General features: G+C 52.9%; 2 protein-coding genes and 1 pseudogene across 6 annotated transcripts in view; 1 reads left to right on the forward strand and 2 right to left on the reverse strand.

Annotated features, from left to right (window-relative positions):
* The window catches only part of RBM28 (RNA binding motif protein 28), a 29,938-nt gene extending 27,197 nt beyond the window's left edge, over positions 1-2,741 (reverse strand). Inside the window, exon 1 of the mRNA XM_082633176.1 lies at positions 2,507-2,741. Within this exon, the coding sequence (XP_082489302.1) occupies positions 2,507-2,624 (118 nt within the window). The 5' untranslated portion in view covers positions 2,625-2,741. The remainder of the gene's footprint in view (positions 1-2,506) is intronic.
* A 477-nt stretch (positions 2,742-3,218) lies between these two features.
* On the forward strand, positions 3,219-4,347 carry LOC309810762 (chromobox protein homolog 1-like; annotated as a pseudogene). The gene has a single exon. The product of its transcript is annotated as a chromobox protein homolog 1-like (transcript).
* Positions 4,348-10,184: 5,837 nt separating this feature from the next.
* Positions 10,185-20,225, reverse strand: PRRT4 (proline rich transmembrane protein 4). Of its 4 annotated transcripts, none has more exons than XM_082632068.1 (6): positions 19,897-20,225; positions 18,585-18,664; positions 17,941-18,146; positions 17,751-17,855; positions 17,312-17,425; positions 10,185-12,546 (listed from the first exon to the last, which is right to left on the reverse strand). In XM_082632068.1, the coding sequence occupies exons 2-6, from the start codon at positions 18,590-18,592 to the stop codon at positions 10,721-10,723; spliced, it is 2,259 nt and encodes a 752-aa protein (XP_082488194.1). In that variant the 5' UTR covers positions 18,593-18,664; positions 19,897-20,225; the 3' UTR covers positions 10,185-10,720. The 4 variants fall into 4 exon arrangements, with proteins under 4 accessions (XP_082488194.1, XP_082488195.1, XP_082488192.1 ...); XM_082632069.1 differs by having other exon boundaries at positions 10,185-11,797; positions 12,320-12,546; positions 17,941-18,664; XM_082632066.1 differs by having other exon boundaries at positions 17,941-18,664.
* Between the last annotated feature and the right edge of the window lie 2,017 nt (positions 20,226-22,242).

Here is a 22,242-nt window from a genome sequence, read left to right on the forward strand (position 1 = left end):
TGAAAGGTGAAGGAGTTCAGTGGCAAAACAGAAGCATGTTGCTCACAAAAACACCGCGCATTGTTTATGTCTGCACAAAGCACTCTCACACATTTACTTGAATCTTTATGACAATCCTGTGAAATTATTCCCATCTTAAAGAGGCTAAGTGGCATGTCCAGGTCACCACTACTGGTAAGACCTCACCCCACACCCCCTGCCCTCCCATCCCACTAAGTACAGCATTCAGTACATCTGGCTGCCTGGACAGAAAAGCACGTTTTTTCTTAAAAAGGGAATAGCAGCTTCTGTTAAAGATGTAGACTACATACACAAGCTACAGGTAAGGTTACATGTAGCCTATATTCTGAGGACCCAAAAGGAGAATTCCCATTCAAAGGCCTGTTCTTCCCCGGAACACAACCAACCACTGTTGAGCAGCGTTTCTCAATTGTTTTGATAACCCACAGTAACAAATGTAACTTATAGTGGATCCAGGATGCAGTTTTTTACAAAACTGAAAAAAAACAATTTTACGAAAACTTCTCCTTTACCATGTATAGATATACTCCTATTTCATTAAAAAAAAATCTCTAATCATGACCCACTCAAGACCCACTAATGGACAATGATCTGCAGGTTAAGAAACACTGCTATACAGCACTCATTCTCATTCTCTCATTCGCCCATATCTATACTTAAAATGACAAAGAACCAGGCAGCTGCTATGGTTTGTATAGCAATCAGAGCCATGTCGACAATCCTAATTCTAATTTCTGTTACTAACAAAATAGGAGATAAGAACAGAGTGATCATTAGCACACTGTTAGCCTGCCTACTCATCACGTACTTGGATACCATGGGGGGAAAGAGAGGTACACAGGATGTTACTTCCCTCCAGTTGCTCTCCTGAAAGACAAGGAGGTAGCCACCTACAGAGACACACTGATGACTTGGAAGGAAGCTAAATTTATGTTCTGGGCAACATCAGGTGCCCCTTGACACAGTCTAGGCAAGAGTAAGAAATGCTTCTACAATTAAAACCCTTACAATTCTTCCTCAGTCTAATACATGCTAACCCTCCTTCACAGTGATGGAATGAGCATCAAACAGAATGCAAAGCATATGGCAGTATTCCACAAGTCAGTAAATACCTCCTGCGGCTCAAGCCAAAACCCTTGGAGTCAGACTTGACTCCTTGACACTCTTTTTTTTCTCATACCCCACATCTGATCCATCAGCAAATTCTTTCAGCTCTACTCTCAAAAATATCCATATTGCAATCACTTTTTAACCACCTTCACTGCTACAACAGCTGGTCCAACACCATGACCTCTCTCTCACCTGGATTACCACAAGAGCCTAATAACTGGTCTCCCCGCTTCTGTTCTATTCTTAGCAGCCTATTCTCAACACGGCAGCCTGAGAGAATCTTCCAAAACGCAAGCCATATCATATCTACTGCTCCCTGCTCAAAACCAGTGGTTTCATATCTCAAAGTAAAAGCCAAAGTCCTTGCAACAGCCTATAAGGTCCTACATGATCTGGTAGCACCAGATCTCATCTGCTAATTCTCTTCCCTTCACTCACTGCATTCCAGTCACCCTGGTTTCCTCACTATTCCTCCAATATACTACACACACTCCTCTTCAGTATCCTTTAGCTTCCTCTGCCTAGGCTGCTCCTCCCACTGAGAAACACATGTTCACTCTCTCACATCAGAAAGGCTTTCCCTGGCTACTCCTCACCCCTCTACAGCTTCCCCACCACCACACACACACATCTACAGAGACCCCCTATCCTTTTTCCCTGCCTTATTTTTCTCCTCAACATTTATCACCATTATCACTACATATTTTGCTTATTTGCTTATTGGCTGTCTTCCCCATCTTGAACAGAAGAGCAAGGTTTTTGGTTTGGTTCTGTGCACTGCTGTATCCCCAGGACCTACAACAGTTGCCTGGCACAAAATACGCATTCAATTAATATTTACGGAATAAATAACTGGGTGAATGAATAACATACTGGTTAAGAGCTCCGGGTCTGGTGATCAAATTCTACTACTTACTAGCTGTATGAACTTAAGCTGAAATTACTAAATTTCCCTAAGCCCTAGATTCCTCGTCTGTAAAATGGAGTTAACTCTCCACCCAACAAGACTAATGGGGAAATTAAATGAGATAACACATGAAACTCAAGCACCGCACGTGGCAATCAGTTGATTCTCAATAAGCCTTACTGGTGTTTTATTAAAAGTTAGTTATTTACTACCAAATAAGATCTTATATGTGAGCGCGCATAATAAACGGAAAGCGCTACATAAACTTAAGGGACTGATTTGACTTTCAGAAACGGCCCGTATGGATTCATCTAAAGCAGAGTCCGTTTAGAAAAGAAATTCAACTTCCAAGTCTTTTCACTATGGGGCAGGTAAAGGATTATATACGGGTCGCTTAAATTTGGGTGTCCTCGCCCCCATCCGGCTCCCAGGAACCCCAACTTTGTCCTCGACCGCCCCGCCTCCTACCTTTCTCAGTCACCACGAAGCACTGCTTCACCGGCCCCACCTGACTGAACAGCTCCTCCAGCTGCTCGCTGCGGGCCGAGGGCGGGAGGCGGCCCACAAACAGGGTCAGCCCGGCCATAAGGCCGAGAAACAGAAGCGCACGGCTTCGCGCACGCGAGTCAAGTAACAGGATTTAGTAAGAGGACCGCGCCAAGTTGCCGGGAGACTACGGAAGTGCTCTTCACTCAAAAGAGTCCGGAGGAAAACATGGTAGAATGGGAAAAAACATTCCGGAAGGAAAAAATCGTGACGCCGGGGCGGAGCTTTTTGAGCGGGGTTCCACCCCTAATCCAAGTACCGCCCCCGCCGCTGTAGAGAAATTTGGCTTCGCTATTTCCTACACTGCCCACAATCTAACTTCCTGGAGATGGATACCAAACTCAGCAGGGCAGGCCGGAGAAGTTGGTTTTACTCTGGCCCTAACCCAGGATCTAACATATAATGGATGTTTAATAAATATTTTCTGAAGTGCCACCACAGACTCCCAGATTACGTGCATAAAACACAGCCAGAATGCACATCAACACAAGTCACATACATCATTCGGACAATTCTCATGTTCTCAGAGAATATGAGACATCTGTCACACTATAACATAACTACAGCTGTGCCTTTAACACTTCGCAGACAAATTATAGCTACTAAAGTACAAATAGGCACAGATCATACACATTCTTTCAAAAAAATATTTACTGAGCTCCTACTATGTGCCAGGCACTAAGGATAAAATTGGTGAGCTAAAAAAAGATGGGACCCCTACCCTCGTGGGGTATGCAGTCTCGTGGGGGTAGACAGACATTAATCAAAAAAAGGAAAAAAAAAGAAAAAAAGGGCTTCCCTGGTGGTGCAGTGGTTGAGAGTCCGCCTGCCTTTGCAGGGGACACGGCTTCGTGCCCCGGTCCAGGAGGATCCCTCATGCCGCGGAGCGGCTGGGCCCGTGAGCCATGGCCGCTGAGCCTGCGCGTCCGGAGCCTGTGCTCCGCAACGGGAGAGGCCACAGCAGTGAGAGGCCCGCGTACCGCGAAAAAAAAAAAAAAAAAGGGCCGTTGGCCGGGGCCTGCAGTACGCCGCTTCAGGGAGGGGCTCAACCGCGGTCAACAGCCTTGTTGCTTTACTGGTCGCCACTCCCACGGCCGGCCCGACAAGACGCGCCTGGAGCGCAGCACCTGATTCCTCTCGGGCTCGTGGGCGCTGCTCTGACCAGCGTCACCCTTTATACCAGAAGGCTGGCGGACACTATGGGGAAAAAACAAAACAAGAAGAAAGTGGAGGAGGTGCTAGAAGAAGAGGAAGAAGAATATGTGGTGGGGAAAGTTCTCGACCGTCGAGTGGTAAAGGGCCAAGTGGAGTACCTGCTAAAGTGGAAGGGGTTCTCAGATGAGGACAACACATGGGAGCCAGAAGAAAACCTGGATCGCCCCGACCTCATTGCTGAGTTCCTGCAGTCACAGAAAACAGCACACGAGACAGATAAATCAGAGGGAGGCAAGCGCAAAGCTGATTCTGATTCGGAAGATAAGGGGGAGGAGAGCAAACCAAAGAAGAAAGAAGAGTCAGAAAAGCCATGAGGCTTTGCCCGGGGTTTGGAACCGCAGCGGATTATTGGCGCTACAGACTCCAGTGGAGAACTCATGTTTCTGATGAAATGGAAAAACTCTGATGAGGTTGACCTAGTCCCTGCCAAGGAAGCCAATGTCAAGTGCCCACAGGTTGTCATATCCTTTTATGAGGAAAGGCTGATGTGGCATTCCTACCCCTCGGAGGATGATGACAAAAAAGATGACAAGAATGAACTCTCTTGAGTACCAGCCCCTGTCACATCTGACTGTGGTTTTCAAGTGGGGAAAGAAGGAGTTCTACTTGTCTTGACACCATAGAGGTGGCTTGAGAAGATGTCCTTTGAAGAGCCAGTATAGTTTCCGTGCCCTACAGCAGCCCAAGTGCTCTAAAGTCACCCCATGCTGTATAGTTTGCACACCCATCCCAGTGGAGGGGAAGGAGGGTCAGTGTTTCAAGGCAACCCATTCTGAACTTTGCTGAGAAAAGCAAAGGGCCTTCTATGAAGGACAAAACTTGCAGAATGGGATGTGGGAGAGCAAAAGATACTGTAGATCTTCAAAGAGCATCTCCACAACCCACAGCCTTCTTCCCAATACCGTTAACTCTGCATTTTTACAGCATAGCATATATGTAGTTTTTGGCTATTACTGGTGTATTATTTAGAGTGGGAGGGATGGGTTGGGAAAGAAGGAAGATGGGTTAGGATTATTTTTGTTAAAATTTGGGGCCTGATGGGGGAAATGGTGAAACAAAGGCAAGAACAATTAATGATGATTTGGTTCTGTGTCCAGAACATTTCATCCTTTCAAAAAATGTCATTGGCAACCTAAATGAGGACTGCGAGAGACTGTTTAAAAGCTGTGAATGCTAATCATTAGAGAAATGCAAATCAAAACTACAATGAGGTATCACCTCACACCAGTCAGAATGGCCATCATCAAACAATCTACAAACAATAAATGCTGGAGAGGGTGCGGAGAAAAGGGAAGCCTCATACACTGTTGGTGGGAATGTAAATTGATAAAGCCACTATGGAGAACAGTATGGAGGTTCCTTGAAAAACTAAAAATAGAACTACCATACGACCCAGCAATCCCACTACTGGGCATATACCCTGAGAAAACCATAATTCAAAAAGAGTCATGTACCACAATGTTCATTGCAGCTCTATTTACAATAGCCAGGACATGGAAGTAACCTAAGTGTCCATCGACAGATGAATGGATAAAGAAGATGTGGCACATACATACAATAGAATATTACTCAGCCATAAAATGAAATGAAATTGAGTTATTTGTAGTGAGGTGGATGGACCTAGAGTCTGTCATACAGAGTCAAGTAAGCCAGAAAGAGAAAAACAAATACCGTATGCTAACACATATATATGGAATCTTAAAAAAAAAAAAGATTCTGAAGAACCTAGGCAGGGGCAGGACAGGAATAAAGATGCAGACATAGAGAATGGACTTGAGGACACGGGGAAGGGGAAGTTGAGACAAAGTGAGAGAGTAGCATTGACATATATACACTACCAAATGTAAAATAGATAACTAGTGGGAAGCAGCCGCAAAGCACAGGGAGATCAACTCGGTGCTTTGTGTCCACCTAGAGGGGTGGGATAGGGAGGGTGGGAGGGAGACGTAAGAGGGAGGAGATAGGGGGATATATGTATATGTACAGTTGATTCACTTTGTTATAAAGCAGAAACTAACACACCATTGTAAAGCAATTATACTCCAATAAAGATGTTTAAAAAAATAGAAAGAAAAAAAAGCTGTGAATGCCTGAAACTTAGAAGCCAAGGTGTTCCCTGCCTGAGCTTAATGCTATTCCCAGCAAAGGACTACGCCAGTGAAGAAGTTACCAAAGCTGCCATTTGAGGGATGGAAACTGGTTGAGGACGGAAAGTCTTATGGGAGTGTATACACAGGCAGATCATTCTGTCTTAGAGGTGCTAATTCTTGAAATTGACAAGAAGACCCTTTTTTCCCAATTATGAAGTTATAAATATCAGCTTCTCCATCCAAGCCACTGGCTAAAGTATTTGGGGAGGGCAGAGGGTGGTATAGGAGGTGGGAGAGTAGGCAAAGACAAGGTCTGGTGCTCTTAGGTGGAAAACTCTTGGAGCCTCTGTTTTTTGAACTTTGAAACCATTGGTGGCAGGGTTCAGTCACTGACAGCACAAGTTCACTGAATCACTTCAAGAATTGAATGATTTCAGAAGCCCTGGTCTCAGGAGAAGATTAAATTTTCATACTGGGGCAGTGGTTCACTTTAAAACAAAACAAATTTTTTTAATCCTAAGAATTAACTAAAACCCAAAATGCTGTCTTGAATCATGAGACCCATCAGTTCTTGATATCGTCTAGACCTGCACCTAGAACTCCCTTGTAAAATCTTTTTAGGCATGTGTTAGGTTTCTGTGAAAACTTTTGTTTAAATGTTAAACTTCATACCAACACTGTCAGCTTTTGTCTTAACAAAACTATAGATTTATTTTTAAAATTACAAATAAATCATAGCCTGCACCATGCAAGATCACGTGAGAACACACCCAGAACAAACATGACATCCAGCTTGCACACACAGACCTAGTACCCAGGTCCTCCCAGAGACAGGAGATCTTTCCTCAGATCAGCTTATCAGACAGAGCCAAGGCTGAGGAATCTCACTGGCCAGGAGATCTGGGTGCTCCTGGATTCTGGAACACAGACAGTGTTTGCCATCCCATTGGGCCCAGGAACTGACCTGTGTGCAGGACTGCAGCACCCTGAAGAACATCTGTACAGAACAAAAGTACCCAATGCATTTTTTTAATAATTATTTTTAAATGGCATAACCTGAACACAGGGTAGGTAGAAAATTCAAAAAGTACAAAAGGTACAATGAAAGTGTTTCCCTTTCTCCTCAAACCCCATCTACTTTCAGCACATTTTGGTTGGATGGATGACTGGTTGATTGTGATGGGGGAAAGGGAGAACGTTTAACACCAGATTTATGAAACCCTAGCTTTTAAGCATTTATTATACGCTTAAAAGAAAATGCCACAGTTAGTTTTAAACACACAACTCAGCAGAGGAAGTACTGAAATAAAAAACAGATTTTTAAGGCCATGGGTTAATTTCATCCAGGATAAAGAGAGACAAATAGACAAAGGAAATGGGATGGATCATTTGAATACAGTTGGTATGGAATTCCACATTCCTCTCTCTTTCTTCTCCTCCTCTCTTGCCCCCTCATCACCTTAGAAACCAAAATTTCATACCCAAAGTCTAAATTGCAAGCTTCAGGGCCCTAGCTATATGGAGGCTTTCCCAGTCCTGGCTGCAGTGTGCACTGGGGAAAGAATCCTGAGAAGGCTGCTCTAACATCCCTTTGGGACACACCCTACAATGCTCAGTTGGAAATACTTTGGACCCAAACCTTCCCTAAAGAACAAAAGGTAACTGTGTCCCTGTGCCCATCAGAGGGCAGCAGCCACCCACAGTACGGAGGAGTTCTTTGCCCCTAGGCGAGTGCAGCAATGCAGCTGACCCTTTGTACTCTTCCCAACTTTCAGACCTGGCTCCCCATCTCAGTCTCCCAGCCTCAGCCACATCCCCTCCTGTCCATTTGTAACAGGGAAGCCATGTGGTTCTTCAATCAGGAATATTTGCTCATCCATCTAACCAGGACACATGCAGGGTTCTTTATTAAATAGCAGGAGTCGTGGTACCCTGCACCACATCAGCAACGTGGCTTCCAGGGGAAATAAACTGCTGGCCTCTTCTCATCCATCACTTGCAGGAGCCTGGAAAGGAAGGAAGAGAGGCGTGGGCTGTGCTCAGCCAGCCTCTCCCAAGCCCCATCCCTCTGGCTCCATTCCCGCTTGCAAACCAAACCTTCTTATAATACCGCATACTTCGTGTTCTTAGCACTTCTCGCAAATGTAATTAATTACTTGTGTAATTGTAATTATTTATCTGATTAGCTCTTTAATGTCTGCCTTCCCCAAAAGACCTTCAACTTCATAAGTTCAGGGCTGTTGTCCACCTAGTTCGTCTGTCTACCCCCATCACCTAGCACATTGTAAGCATCCAATAAACTGTTTTAAAGAGATTGAATGAATGAAGGTGAGTTTGTTTCTCAGTCTCCTACAGTACTAAGAATTGGAACTGAGGGCGTATATATTACACCCTGGTCTACCCGGGCTCTTCTGGGAAACTGCTTTGGGTAAGGAAGGGCTGAGGCATGAGACAAAAGGGAAGGGTTGTCTCACCAAAGTCTCAGCCTCTTGATCAAGTCAAAGGGCTTAGGCGATTCTTGCTGAGGAAAATCAAAGAAGTGCTGGAGCTGGTGAGTAACAAGCTGTATTCCCCTGCCCCTTCCCCATCTCACCAGCCCCATTGAGAGCTTCCAAAGAGAAAAGGAGTGTGTGTGTGTGTGTGTGTGTGTGTGTGTGTGTGTGTATGCGCGCTAGCAAGTGCCCGCTTCTGTGAAAGAGAGAGAGGCGGACAGACAAACATACAGAGAGACTGACTGTGGGTATGTGGGGCTTGGACTGCTTTGCTGAGAGCTGTGTGCCTGAACCCAAGGACCCGTGATGGGGAGAGTGAGTGAGTGAGAGGAGCTGGCAAGGATTAGGATGAGGAAGAGATGGCAGAGAGGACTTGAGTGTGAGCAGAGGCAGATGGAAGGGTAAGTGGGCAAGAAAGGAAACAATTTCTCGGAGCAGCTCTGGTGCTGGGGCCGCTACAGCCACTAGGACACCAGTGAGAAATGCCTGTAATTAGGAGAATGGCAGTTCTCTGGGCCTCAGCCCAGAGTGACGATGCAGCAAGCATTTCTGAGCCAAGCTGAGCCAGGTGATGGAGGAGACACAGTCAGAACCACTCCAGTCCCACTCCTCAGCTGTGCCTGCCCCACCCTCCTCTCATTTTCTTCCCTACGATGACCCTCACTTGCCCCAAGCATCATTGGCTTCCCTCCTCCTTCTGAGATTCCAGGCTCTGGATGCTCCTTCCATCCAAGACAGAGCTTCATGGGTGAGGAGAGCAGTGCTTTAATTCTCCCACTAGTGCATTGGACCTGGTCTGGTGAGGGCCCCCTCCCCTCCAGGCCTCCCTGCTTCCTTCTTGTCTCCCTTGCTTCCCTTCTCCAATCCGCACACACTGATGGGCAGAGTTGGAAGAAAAACCATTCCTATTCCCGTTTCTCCACTTCAAGCCTAGTATGTGTGCCCCTCTAGGCTTCCCTGTGATGTGCAGGACATCTGCCAAAACACTGCCAGAATTTAGTTTTCAAATCTATGACTCTGTTTTAGTGCCACTCTGAACTTACCGCATTTTAGCCAAATGACAAATGCACACTACAGAGCTCAGAGCCAAATGCTCTGGACAAGGGAGGGATTACAGAGTGCCTGGTGGCCGGATATATTCATGGGTCTCTGCACTGTGAGTTCTGCTTTGGTGGGTAGGATGGGGCTGGGGTTTGGGGAAGACAGGCTTTCTCCAGGGAGGATCTGCACCTGTGGGAGATGACTGTTCTCCAGGGGAAGGGGGTTGTTAGTCCAAACTTGAAGAGGTCCTGCTTGTAGGTGGAGCAAGTAGTTTCCTCTGTGAATTCCTCTGGGTACGTGGCAGGGAGATTGCTGCGAAACCCAGCTCAAAGTGATCAAGCCCTTGAGATGTGTATCAACATTTCCATGAAGGACTTTGACACTAACTAGTCCCTAACCACTTGTCCATCAGGACCTGAAGCCAGTTTCCTAGGAATGCAGACATTTCCACCAACGATTGTAGAGTTTCCGCCTCACTTCTCAGGGCAGTGATCCAACTCTGAAAAGCCACTTCCCAGGGAGTCAGAAGGGTCTTCAAGGGGCCACTCCCAGGACCCTCACTCAGCCCAGATGGGCCATGGACCCGTCTATGGGGAAAGGTCATGCGGAGGACAAGACCCCTTGCAGTCAGGAGTGAAGGTCACTGGGGTCTGAGATGGACCCACCCCACCCAAACACTGCTTCTCTTCCAGTTCTGGCAGAACCACTGCTGTTATTGCCTCATCTAAGCTTTTCCAAGAAGGTGAGACCTTTCTCCTCTGAAAATATTTTATTGATAAATTAACTCTGAAAGCGCTCACCTCCCACCCATCTGCTGTAGAGTCTCCTAGATGGGCCATGGACCCTTCTATGGGGAAGGATCATGTGGAGCACGGGGAGTCTCACTCACGCAGGGGTGGGATCCCTGGGCATGGCAGGGGTGGGTATGGGGACTGAGGCCAGTCCTGAGGTCGGCTGAGGACAGCCCCTCTCACTCAGCACCAGAGTGGGAAGTGGTGGTCTGGAGTGGAGCACCTTGGAGCTTTATTGCTGGTGAATGCCAAGGGAAGCGGGACCCCTGCCAGCCTAGAATTGCAGCTGAGGGCATCAGTGCCCAGGGCTCCAGAGAAGGTGGCACTAGTTCCCAATCAACAGAACCTGGCTGCTGACTCACCCATCCAGGAGTCCCTGGATGGGAAAGGAAGCGGGGAGAGGTACCTGAGCCAGGCGGGATTGGGTAAGGGTTACAGTGTGCAGGTCTCGGGCAGAACAGGCGCCAGAAGGGGGCGTATCGTCGGGGCGGCGAGGGGCCCACATCTTCACAGGTCTATGGTGTCACTGCCCACGCTCAGCTCGTCAATCTGCCGGCAGGCGTCCAGGAATTGCTCCTGCAGCAAGGCCTCTTCGGCCTGCAGTTCAGGAGGAGGCTCTGGGGAGTCGCGGGAGGGTGGGGACAAGGCCTGGTAGGATCCTGAGGCCGGGAGGTTAGGGCTGCTTCCTGAGGGCCGCGGGGGACTGAGGACGCAGACCAGCGGACAGCGAGGGGGCCTGTCCGGGCTGGAGCACAGCAGCATGGACGAGCTGTCCCTCGACAGTCCGCACAGCGAGCCGGATGAGGCGCTGCTGCCCGCGGGCCAGGCCCCGGAAGAGGGGAGCTCGGGGGGCGCGAGGGAACCAGGGGCCTCCCCAGACCTCCCAGTGGGCCCGGCCCCGGTCTGCGCCCCCAGCGAGGCGGTGCGGTAGAGGCCGAGCCCCGGCAGGGTTTCCCCGAAGGCCGGGCCCTGGAAGAGGCCGGGCTTCAGCAGGGCTTCGCTGCAGAGGGCCTCCTCGATGCTGCGCCGCAGGTTGATGGGGGAGGGCGGGCGGAAGTCCACGGTGTAATCGCTGCAGGGGGAGGAGGCCGGGGAAGGGGCCGGGTTGGCGGCCGCGCCGTCGAAGCCACGGCAGCCTCCTCCCTGGAGAAGGAGGTCGGGACCCGGCCCTGCCAGGGCGCACAGCTGCAGCAGCTCCGCGTCGCCACGCGCGATGGCGCTCCCCAGGGGCTTCTTGTCCGGGGGCCCGGCGGCCCAGCCTCCAGGCAGCAGAGGGGCGGCGTGGCCGGGGGACAAGCGGAAGAGCTTGGCCCAGCAGCGCGGCGGCACGCGGGGGCTGCAGAGCGCCGGGTAGAGGCCCAGCAGCGCCAACGGGAGCGCGACGCCCACCTCGCCCAGGCGCAGGCCGAGCTGGAAGGCCCACCAGGGCCAGGGCCCCTCCAGGCCAGGTTGGCCGCCGTAGCCCAGCGCGTGCAGCACCTCGTAGCCCTGAAGGGCTCCGCTCAGCAGCCCGAAGGTGCCCGCCACTGGGGCCGTGCGCGCTGCGCGCCGCCAGGACTCGAGCGGGCCGAAGGGGCTGCGCGCCTGCGGGAAAGGAGTGGCGCCCTTGAAGCCGGACGCTCCCAGGGGCGCTCCGGCCCGCCGCCGCCGACCCCCCAAGCAGGACAGCGCCAGCAGGAGCCCGGAAAGGAGGGCGGCGAGGAAGGCGTGCAGCCCGCGGGAGGCGAGCCGCAGGGCCCGCAGCGGGCGATGGGCGGCGCTCCCGAGGGCGGCGGCGGCAGCCAGCCCCAGCCCCAGGAGCAGCAGCGCGGCCAGGGCGGCTGGACAGCGCGGCGGGCGCGGCCGGGCCAGAAGCAGGCAGGCCAGGCCCAGGCCGGCGGCCAGGCAGGGCAGCGGGAGGTCCTGCAGCAGCAGCCAGGCCAGCGCCGGCAACCGGTCGCGGTGCCCGTAGGCGTCGTAGAAGAGCGGGAAGGCCCGGGTGGTCCCGGCGGAGAGCAGGAGCAGGTCCAGCAGCGCCAGGCAGGGGGCGCCGGGCGGGCAGCGCCAGGGCAAGAGGGCCAGAGCCAGCAGCGCCAGCAGGGCCACGAGGCCGAAGAGCGCGCCTACCCCGTACACATGGGCCTCCCAGGCCAAACCCCAGCGAGCCTTGGCCTCTGTCCAGTCGGCCTCCAGGGTCAGGAAGAAGAGGGGCAGTGGGGCCGCAGGAGGCTGCGCTTCGCGTTCAGGCAGTTCTCGGATACTGCAGGACCCTGGCCCACATTCTGGCTGCACCGAAAGGTTCCCAAGGCTGGCGGGAGAGGGGTCATCCAGGCCAGAGGTGGAGGTGGTGGAGTCTGTGGTCAAAGAACGTTTGTCTGAGGCATTCCGTGCAGCCCTCCCCTTGCCCACCCTACAGCCAGTAGCCTGTATGCCAATCGGAGAGTCCTCATAGCTTCCAGGAAGGACTTGTCTTAAATTTGAGACTCACTGACCTCGCAGCCCCTCACCTTCCCCTCCCACATCAAACTCCTCTGGCTGCAGTTTCAGCCCTCATGCCCTCACCCCACCCCATCCACCCCCAGCTCCCTGCTTTGTTCATTACCCTGTGATTCCACTGAAAAGGGTTTTTCTTAAGAAGTCACAGAATTTTACAAGTGGAAGGAGCTGTAGAAGCCCCCTCTAGTTCAATCCTCCCGCCAGGAAGGAGACTGCATGAGAACAAGGATCGCTTTGCTCACATCTGAATACCCATGCCTAAAACAGTGCCTGGCACAGAGTGGGCACTGAGCAGATATTCGTTGAAGAAATGAATCCTCTTATTTGCCAGATGAAGATATTGAGGCTCTGCCGAGAGGCCAAGTAACTTGTCCAAGGTTACAAATTGGCAGAGCTGCAACTAGAATCCAGATCTGAGCACCAGTTTAGCCCCTCTCCTTGATTTGAGGCGCTTCATAATACTAGTTTGCTTATCTCTTGTTCTGCACCCCTGACTCCCAACTCCCACCTTGGTGCTAGAAGAAGCTTGCCCTGCCTTTTTTCAGCTGCTCCCCCCTTCTCCCTGTCTCGTCAGGAAAAGCCACCCCGCACTGCCCCACCACACACACACACAGCAGGGGGAGTGATATGACCCTCCCATCCCCAGCACCCTGAGAAAACACAACCTTCCCTATTCACTGGCCTTCCTGCCTGCTACACCTCCAACCTCGGCCTACCCATGGCTATGGTCCCCATCCTAACTCAACTATAAAGCCATTGGTCTGAGGCTCTTAATACAATGCCCCTTTGGTTCTCACCCCTTTTTATAGAAGGTGACATTGAGATGGACTCCCCTGGGTCTCAAGACTACCCTTGAACTCTGAGGAAGGAACATTAGCGAGTGAGCCCCTCAGGTGCTCTGGGGTTTGCTAACTTAGGCTCCCAGCCCCATCCTGTGCTCTAACATCTTCCCCACATCCCTTGAGGAAAGGGAAGTCAAGTAAGAGAGTGTGAGGACTAAGATCCCTAATTCAACTCTCCTGGAGCTAGAGAGGGGTGAAAAAGAGTTAGACCCAAGGATTTTCCATGGCCAGGCAGCAAGGGAAGATGCTTCACGCCGAACCTCCCTCCCCCATCTAGCAGGCTTAGCAGAACCGCAGCTGCGGGCAAGGATGGAGGGAGAAAGATGGTGGAGAAGGATGGGAGGAGCCATCTGGCAATGGGGAAATGCACGGGAGACAGATGTAGAATGAGGCGGGGAGGATCTCCTGACAAGCAGACTCCTGCCCCAACTGCCTGGCCCTACCCAGCCATGCCTCAGCAGGACAAAACAGGAAGACTCCAGGCGCACCCCCATCCCTACCCAGGCAGTGCCAGCTTGTGCTGGGGACATGGAAAACAGAGCAATCCTAAGAACAAGGAAAAGGAGTGAGCGGGCCAGAAAGCAGCCCTGGAGAGAGGGGAGGGGAAGGTAGAATTGCGCAACTGGGAGGGCAGAGAGGGAGCTGCCAAAAAATTACATATATACAGCTGGCTGCCTACTGCAAGTGGCAGCATGTTCCCTGGTTCCTGTCCCATCATATGCCTCAAGTCTAAAATGGGGAAGCGCACCTACTGCACAGGGCTGTTATGAGGATACATGGCCAGTGTGTGCAAAGCTCTTTGGAGAGACTGGCGCATCATAAGCATTTTACATACAACTGTTGTTGGTCTGATCATTAGGGGCTAATGTTTATCACCCGTCAGTCATCGGTGTGTGTCTGTGTGAGTGTGACCATTTCTGGCCTCAAACTAATTCTCGATTTAACTAACAAAAGGCTGTTTTCCCTTAGAAAGTCAACAATTAGTCAAATGAGTGAACATCAACGCATTGTCTCACTCTGTGAATGCTGTTTAAAGGACACCGTTTGGATGGACTGACCATCCCCAAACACCTACTGAAGACGCAGCCCTGAGTTAAATGAGGAATCATTCAGCTGGGAACTGACGGCTTGCTGATTCGGTGGTGGGGGCAGGGTCAGTCTAACACCAGTGGGATCAAATACACAAACATCCTCCCTCACCCCTCATTTATTGGTCCCCTCAGATACCCTTGCCCAAACCACTTCTGCAAAGTGGACGAGTCTCCTTCGTCTTTCCGGTCTTGGTGGGCTCTGCAGAGAGGCAGGGAGACCCCAGCCAGGAGCCCACAGCCTGCGCCAACCTGTCGCCCCTCATGCCTCCTCCTCGCTCACTGTACAGACAAGCGCAGCTCTCAGTGAGCTGCCTCACCTCACCCTCTTCCAGCTCCACTTCTCACTCGAGGGCCACAGAAGACCCCATCTTTCACCTCTGGCCCAAAGCATTATGGCAACTAGAGCAACTTGCAACATTCCTAAGAAGCCAGAAAAAGAAGGAAAACCAGGAAATAGAGTACAGGCCCAGCTCAAGTGTCAGAGGAGAGAGCTCTGACCTAGGAGCACTGCTCCCAGGGGGCAGGGCAGGCCGGGTATGGGTGGGGACAGGTGAAGAAGACCCAGCCTCTGCCTTTGACGGGTCTGCTTGACCTCATCCTCTGACTCCCCATTTGAGGCTCCCACAGAAGGGGCCCTCGGTTTCCCCCAGAAGGTAGTGACTTCCTAGGGTCCCTCTCCTGTGCAGGCCTCCCTTACAAGGTGGTCCCACTCTGGCCCTGTGGCTCCTCTTGACCTCAGGGGCAAGAGAGGAGATGGGATGTCAATGTGAGTAACTGGTGAAGCCAGAGCTGACTGGGGAGGAGTTGGGAAGAGGGCCCGGCTCAATTTATGGAAAAGTCCACTAGCTGCCCAGATCAAAGGGCTGGGGAATCACTCTCTACTCTGGATGCCTGAAGCTGCAGCCCGATCAGTGGCCTGGCCCCATCCCTCCCCACAGCCCCACCTCCAGGATCACAGAGGATTGGTACTCCTTGTAAGGGTGACATTCGAAATATTTAACCACTGTTTCAGGTGAATCAGAACAGCTGCCAGCCAGGGGGTCAGGGAGGGGAGTGGTGCTCAGGAGGCTAAGGAGGGTGGGTAGTTATCCACTGGTATGGAAGTCTTTTACTAAGTTAACGACCTGCACAACTGTTCAGCGCTTACTGGCTGAATGCAAGCTCTGTCCGAGGTGAAGCAGACCTAATGCAAGAGAAGAGAAGCCCTAGGCCCAAAGGTTAACTGTACCGAGGTTAGAAAGTTCCTAGAGAAGACACAGAGAGACTCCCTTTATCCCCTTGCCACTACTCCCCGCAGAAGGTGCTGGCAGGAACAAGGCTCTTTGGCCTTCTCTCCAGGAGGCCTGCAGCCCTCCGGGGTTTATCCAAGACGAAGAGCCAGGAAGAGGCTGGGTTCCTGCAGCCGTAGAGAGGAGGGGGAAGGAGGGCGGGGCCACCAGCCGGCTGGGCTGCCTCTGATATTGTCCAGACTCATTAAACCTGCCTGGCCAGCGCTGTCACCAAGGCTGGCAGACCGCCACCCAGCATCCTTCCCCTGAGGCCACAGAGCCTGCCCCCAACTCCACAGCAGATCCTGCTGCTGCTGCACACTGGGCTCGATGGGGAGGAGACGGCAGGCTTGCCACCCACACGCCCAGGAGTGCCGAGTCCGCTCCGGAGGAAGCGACAGGCAGGTGCTGCATTAGGTCTGGAGCTGGAAGAAGCTCGGGCGGGGACCAGCGGTTTCCACTGCTGCACCAGTTCCTAGCGTGGAGTGGCTGAGAGGATTCCCAGCCACAGTTAACCCTTTGCGTGTCCCCCTTGGCCTCACCTACCAGAACCTCTCCCCAAGCAACGTGCCCTCTGCCTTTTGTGGTATGTGTTGTCCCATCACATTTAGGGGCCACGGTTACCGTGTCTGAGAGGTAGATCTGGAATGTACTTGGGACACACCGGGGAAAGAAGCAAGGTTAACAGACACTATTTAATGAGCTAATACTTTGTGCCCATTACATTATGTGGAAGCTTTACAATAACAAAATAGGCACTATTATTAAACCCCAGATATAGGAAAAAATTTAGGCTCAGAGAAGTTAAATAGCCTGTCCAAGGTCACCAGCCAGTTAGGAAGGGGATTGGGATTCAAGTCTCAAAGCCAAGTCTCAGGATTCCAGAGCCCCCCGTCTTTCCTCTGCACCACCAGCTTGTCTATGTGCGTGTTCTGAAAGGCTCCCTTGAACAAGGATGGCATCTGTCTGCACAAGGTCTTCTCTTTAACGTCTTCCCAATGAGGGGCCCAACTCTGCCTATGTCTGACAGCATGTCATGTCAGATCAGACGGCAAAGGAGAGAGCCCCAAGGTCGCAGTGGGAGGGTGGGGAGGCAGGCCAGGCAGACTGGAGTGGAGGGTGGGGTTAGTGCTGAGGCTGTGGAAATCATGAAGGAGTTCCTGTGTCCGTTTGCCCCTGATACATTTGTCTACATCCTGCTCTGCCTATGACTGCAAAACTCCCACAGGACCATTACTTAACTCTGTGTGGGGCCATCCTCAGCAACACTTGTTCTCAGACCATTAATATATGTCTCCGTAGTGGTGATGAAGAGAATGGTGATGACAGTGAAATAAAAGGATCCCAGAATGCCGATGAGTGGCTAGCATGTAGTAAGTGCTCAATAAATAATTGTCAAGTTTAAATGAATTGGATACTTACCTAGTGATGCTGTTGTAATCAAGGCAGAGCTTAGGGAAGCAGCTGGGTCCAGTGGCCTTGGACTTGGGAGCTTTTTCTCCTGGGGGGATGGGGGCGGGGTGGTGCCAAAGAACCCTGCAAAGGGAGCATATAGGGCTAGACTGCCATCCTACCAGCAGGCGTTGGCCTCTGGAGCTTTGGAGAAAATCCTGTCCTTTCTCAGAGCTTGACCTATGGGAGCCACTGTCCCAGGAATTGTAGCCACATGTATACCAGAAGCTAAGCTACAGGGACCAAACCAGACTTAGTATGGCCAAGAGGGTGTTTCCCCATAGAACAGTGGCTGGTATCCCAGGTCCTGGGAGAAGGAATGCGAGCTGCCCTTGAGTGAAGGGAAAAAGGAGGTGCTGGCATTTAGAGGTGTTCCATAAACGCTTGTTGCGGTGAAATAAACACTCACCTGGAGAATCCGAAATTCTAGAGGCAGAGCTTGGGGATGTAACTGGGCCCGGGGGGCTCGGGCCTGATAAGTTCCGGAGTGGGGACACAGTAGTGCCAAAGAACCCTGCAAAAGGAGCCCAGGCTGAAGCTTCCTCCTACCTGCCAGACTGCCCAGCAGGGGCTCTCCTTGGGTTGGGGTGGGTACTCACCAAAGGGTCCCAGGCGCCCAGCAATCTCTGCCAGGCTGGCCCGCAGGCTGGGCAGCAGGGGCAGCGTTCGATGTCCAAGCGTTGGGGCTACGCCTGCTCTCAGCGCCATGTCAAACTTCAGCTCCAGCTCGCTCTGGTGGAGCCTGGGAGCACTGGATGGAGGTGCTGTAGCCGCCACAGCAGTATCCCAGGTCATGGTGCCCATCCTGGGCTGGTAGGGAGCAGTGGGCCGGTCAGTGGGCCCAGCGAGGAGGGATGTGGACTCCAGAGGCCAGGAGGAGGCCCAGCGAGTAGAGCTGCCTTCAGCAGAGCCCCGCTCTGGGGGGGAGTTCCCGAGAGAGCCCACCAGCAGTTCCCAAAGTGGGTCAGTCCTCAGCCCACCGGCCACCTCTTCCTCCGGCTCCCGGCTCGGCCCAGGAGAAAGTGCCTGGGTCTCCGTGACAGAGCTCCCCCAAGCAGCAGCAGGTCCCCGAAGGTGGAATTTGAAGTTAAGCCCCAGGTTGAGAGATAGCATAGAGGCCTCACTCTGAGGTGGCGAGGCCAAAGTGGTGACATGGGCCCCTGGGACAGAGGAGGCAGGCTGGGAGCCCAAAGGGACAGCAAGCAGGACCCAGCAGAACAGCCCCAGCCCCAGACAGCCATACCCTGCCATGGCCCCTCCTGGCCTCAGGCGGCCTGGGTAGGCAGGGGACTCAGGTCTTCAGCACCTTTGAGCACGAAGGTCCTGGAGAGAGGAGAGGTGCTATGAGCTCTGGCTGCCTGGGATCTGATGCCCCAGAGAGGCTTCTGATCCCAGAGAAGCAGGTGGTGGGGATAGGACACAAAGGCTTCTGCCCAAGGAGAGCTGCCAGCCTCTTCCTGAACATTCAGGTCCCAGCACAAATCTCTTCCCTGCAGTTTCCCTTCTCTCCCAGCCAAGGTTCCTTCTCCCTAAGCCCCTGCCTCCCCCACCTGCTCAGTCTGGGGACGGGTCTGACTGCATCCAGCTGCCCTCATCCTTGACTGACAGCAGAGCGAGTGAGTGGACGTGGCTCCCAGACTCAGATCCCTTCCCTCCCTCTCTTCTCTCTTTCCTCCCTCAAATATCTGTTGAGGCCTACTATGTGCTGAGCACCCTTCTGGTAATACAACTGTGAACAAGCTAGCCCTCACAGATGAGCCTCAACACATTCGCACCCCAGCTCCGGCCCCCTCTAAGATGTTTGTCCTCTCACTCAGACCCTGGGAGCACTGGTCCCTGAAGGGATGAAGCACAGGGTTGAGTGATCTGGCAGAGATGGAGAAGGCAGCTCTGGCCAGGGAAGCAGGGTGCCCTGGTCTGGCAGAAGCTCTGCCCTTCAGCTTTTTCCCTCTTTCCTGCGGCTTGGCCGGCTCCCCATCCCTTAACCCTAGAAGTATTGGGGGGAGGGTCAGCTTGGCCATCTCTGGCTTCCGGGAGGGAAGATGGCCAGGCAGGCAAACTGGACAAGGGACTGCTGCAGTAGACTCCTAACTCCCCGGCCCCCACCCCAGGCGCCTACATGTGGTAAGGGAAGGGGAGGGTGAGCCAGGGACAGAGGTGCACCCAGCACCCTTACATCACACACACGGCCACACCTAGCACCCATGACACACTCACCTTCTCACCCTTCACACACCCCTGCACGTAAGTGCGTACACTCACACACACTCACACACACACACACTTGGTCCTGCCGAGCCCCCTCCCTCCTACATGGGTTCAGACCCAAGCTCTGTGAACTCGCAGCCTGCTCTGTGTCACAGGCACACACACACACACCCCTATCTCACAGACACACACAGTATATACCAACACAGAGGCATACACACCCCTACACACACATTCGCACGCTGCTTACAGACACACAGCACACACCGTCATCCCCCGACATGCACATTCCTACACACCCACCCACCCGCCCCTACAGGCAGGCGCGCGCGCGCACGCGCACACACCTCCCTCTCCCGCTGCCCTGACGGCAGACGTGCTCCTCTTGCTCCCTCCCGCAGGCGGGTCTCCTCCGACAAGTCCCCCGAGAAGGGGCGGTCGCGGCGGCCCAGGCGCCCCGCTGTGCGATGCTCCGCCGACTCTGATCTGTTCTCTCTGCGCCCGACGCCCCCCTTGGCTCGTCCCGGCCACCGCGGCTTCGCCGACGCGCTGCCCGTCCCCGGCCCGCAGCGCTGTCCCCAGGCAGTCGGCCCGGCCCGGCTCCGGCTCCGCGCTCCCTCCCACTGCGCCGCCTCCTGGCCGCGAGCCTCGCTCCCCGGCAGAACCGCGCGCCGGGCTCCGCGGCAGCCGCGCTCTGACCGCCCGCCTTCCCCGCCTCCTGCGCTCCCGCCCTCGCGCCCGCCCTCTCCCCTCCTCCTCCCCCGGCCCGCGGCCCGCGGTCCGCCCCCAACCCGGCCGGCAGGCAGGCGGGCGCGCACCGCAGCGCTGAGCCGCCGCCGCCTCTGTGCCCGCGTCCCCACGCGCGCTCATTCACCCGGCGCTGCCGCCCAGCCGCGGCGGGCGCGGGCACCGCGTTCTCAGCCTGGCGCCGCAGCTGCACACTCCCAGGGCGGCCCATCACACACATCCACTCGTACGCCCTCCCCAGGAAACACCGCGGGCCAGAGCACCTCGCGCACGCTCGTGTGCACACACACGCGCGCGCGCGCACACACGGCAGCCTGCCCAGGATGGCACCCCCGGCAAGAAGAACCACTATGTTTATTAAGCCGTGAGTGGAAAGTGTAATGAGCACGTCTGCACCCCTTATTTCATTAGTCCTCAGCACAACCCTGTGGGTGTCCCCATTTCACAGATAGGTAAATTAAGGCCCGGGGTGGGTGGGGAAACTCACGAACTTGCCCAAGATTACAAAGCTGGGCAACCTGAACCCAGTCCCTCTGCTGTTTTCTCCATCACCTGGAGGCTTTCAACAGTTGGAAGTGCCTCCAACACTTCACAGGTGAACCACCGTGTCAATCCGTGTGTAACATTTCTTTTTGCTAAAACTGATCTCTCAAAAATACTGAAGAGTTTCAGAAATGTCTCTCACCTTGTGAGAGGTGGCTTACAACTCGTTTCCAATAAGGGGCAAGAGGAGAACAGTGAAGTCAAAGAGTGTGCAGTCCAGGAATATAAGAGCATGCAGGCCAGTGTTGAAGATAACTAAAGAGCAGGGCTGTCACTGTGGATATTTAATGGACCCTATCATGCTGTCACAGTGACTGATTTAAGTAGTACTGGCTCGTTTATGCTGACTTGAATCTCTAAATCCCTCCCAAGGGCTTCCCTGGTGGCACAGTGGTTAAGAATCTGCCTGCCAATGCAGGGGACACGGGTTTGAGCCCGGGAAGATCTCACATGCTGCAGAGCAACTAAGCCCGTGCGCCACAACTACTGAGCCTGCGCGCCACAACTATTGAAGCCCACGTGCCTAGAGCCCGTGTTCCACAACAAGGGAAGCCACCACAATGAGAAGCCTGCGCACCACAAGGAAGAGTAGCCCCTGCTCATGGCAACTAGAGAAAGCCCGTGCACAGCAACAAAGACCCAATGCAGCCAAAATAAATAACTAAATTTCTAATAAATAAATAAATAAATCCCTCCCAAAATGTTAGTATTTGAAAGTATCAGGCGAACATAAAACACAGGAGGTTCCTTGCAGCATACAAAGCTGTCCCAAAAAATCCAGACTTCCTACTGTGTGCCGAGCACCCTGCTGGATGCTTAGGTGTCTCCTCACTTAGTCCTCATCATAGGTCACACAGAGAGAAAAATGAGTGTCACCAGGTAACAGCCTTGGATGTTACCCTGATCCCCCTACCTTGCTGTTCTGCAAGGTTGGGGAGAGGGTGCTTAAAGAGTTACCCAGGGGCTTCCCTGGTGGCGCAGTGGTTAAGAATCCGCCTGCCAATGCAGGGGACACGAGTTCGAGCCCTGGTCAGGAAAGATCCCACATGCCGCGGAGCAACTGAGCCCGAGCGCCACAACTACTGAGCCTACGCTCTAGAGCCCACATTAAAAAAAAAAAAAAGAGTTACCTAGGGCAGATCTGTCTCAAGAATGGCTCTCATAGCACTTGGCCCAGGCACATGCTCAATGAATATTAGCAAAGTGAAGAACGAATGAATGAATGATTCTAGGGCCCAAATGGGCAATGGGTTGCATTTCAGAAAGGCATCCAGAACTCACTTTCTTATCACAGAATTCCCCCAATTGATGTAAGATAAACTCAGGCCACTAACTGAGCCCCTCTCCAGGGAACATCAACGATGAAGTCTGGGATTTATTCTGGGTCTCTAAACAAAATATTG

The sequence above is a fragment of the Mesoplodon mirus genome, assembly GCF_964341445.2.
Source record: "Mesoplodon mirus genome assembly, chromosome: 9".
NCBI classification, from domain to species: Eukaryota; Metazoa; Chordata; class Mammalia; order Artiodactyla; family Ziphiidae; genus Mesoplodon; species Mesoplodon mirus.

Coding starts and splice junctions, on each gene's coding strand:
- PRRT4 (XM_082632066.1), bottom strand. CDS start 18,592: ATGGCAGGGTATGGCTGTCTGGGGCTGGGGCTGTTCTGCTGGGTCCTG. Junction 17,856..17,940: donor TGGGCGCCTGGGACCCTTTG/GTGAGTACCCAC, acceptor CTCCTTTTGCAG/GGTTCTTTGGCACTACTGTG. Junction 17,426..17,750: donor TAGAATTTCGGATTCTCCAG/GTGAGTGTTTAT, acceptor CTCCCTTTGCAG/GGTTCTTTGGCACCACCCCG.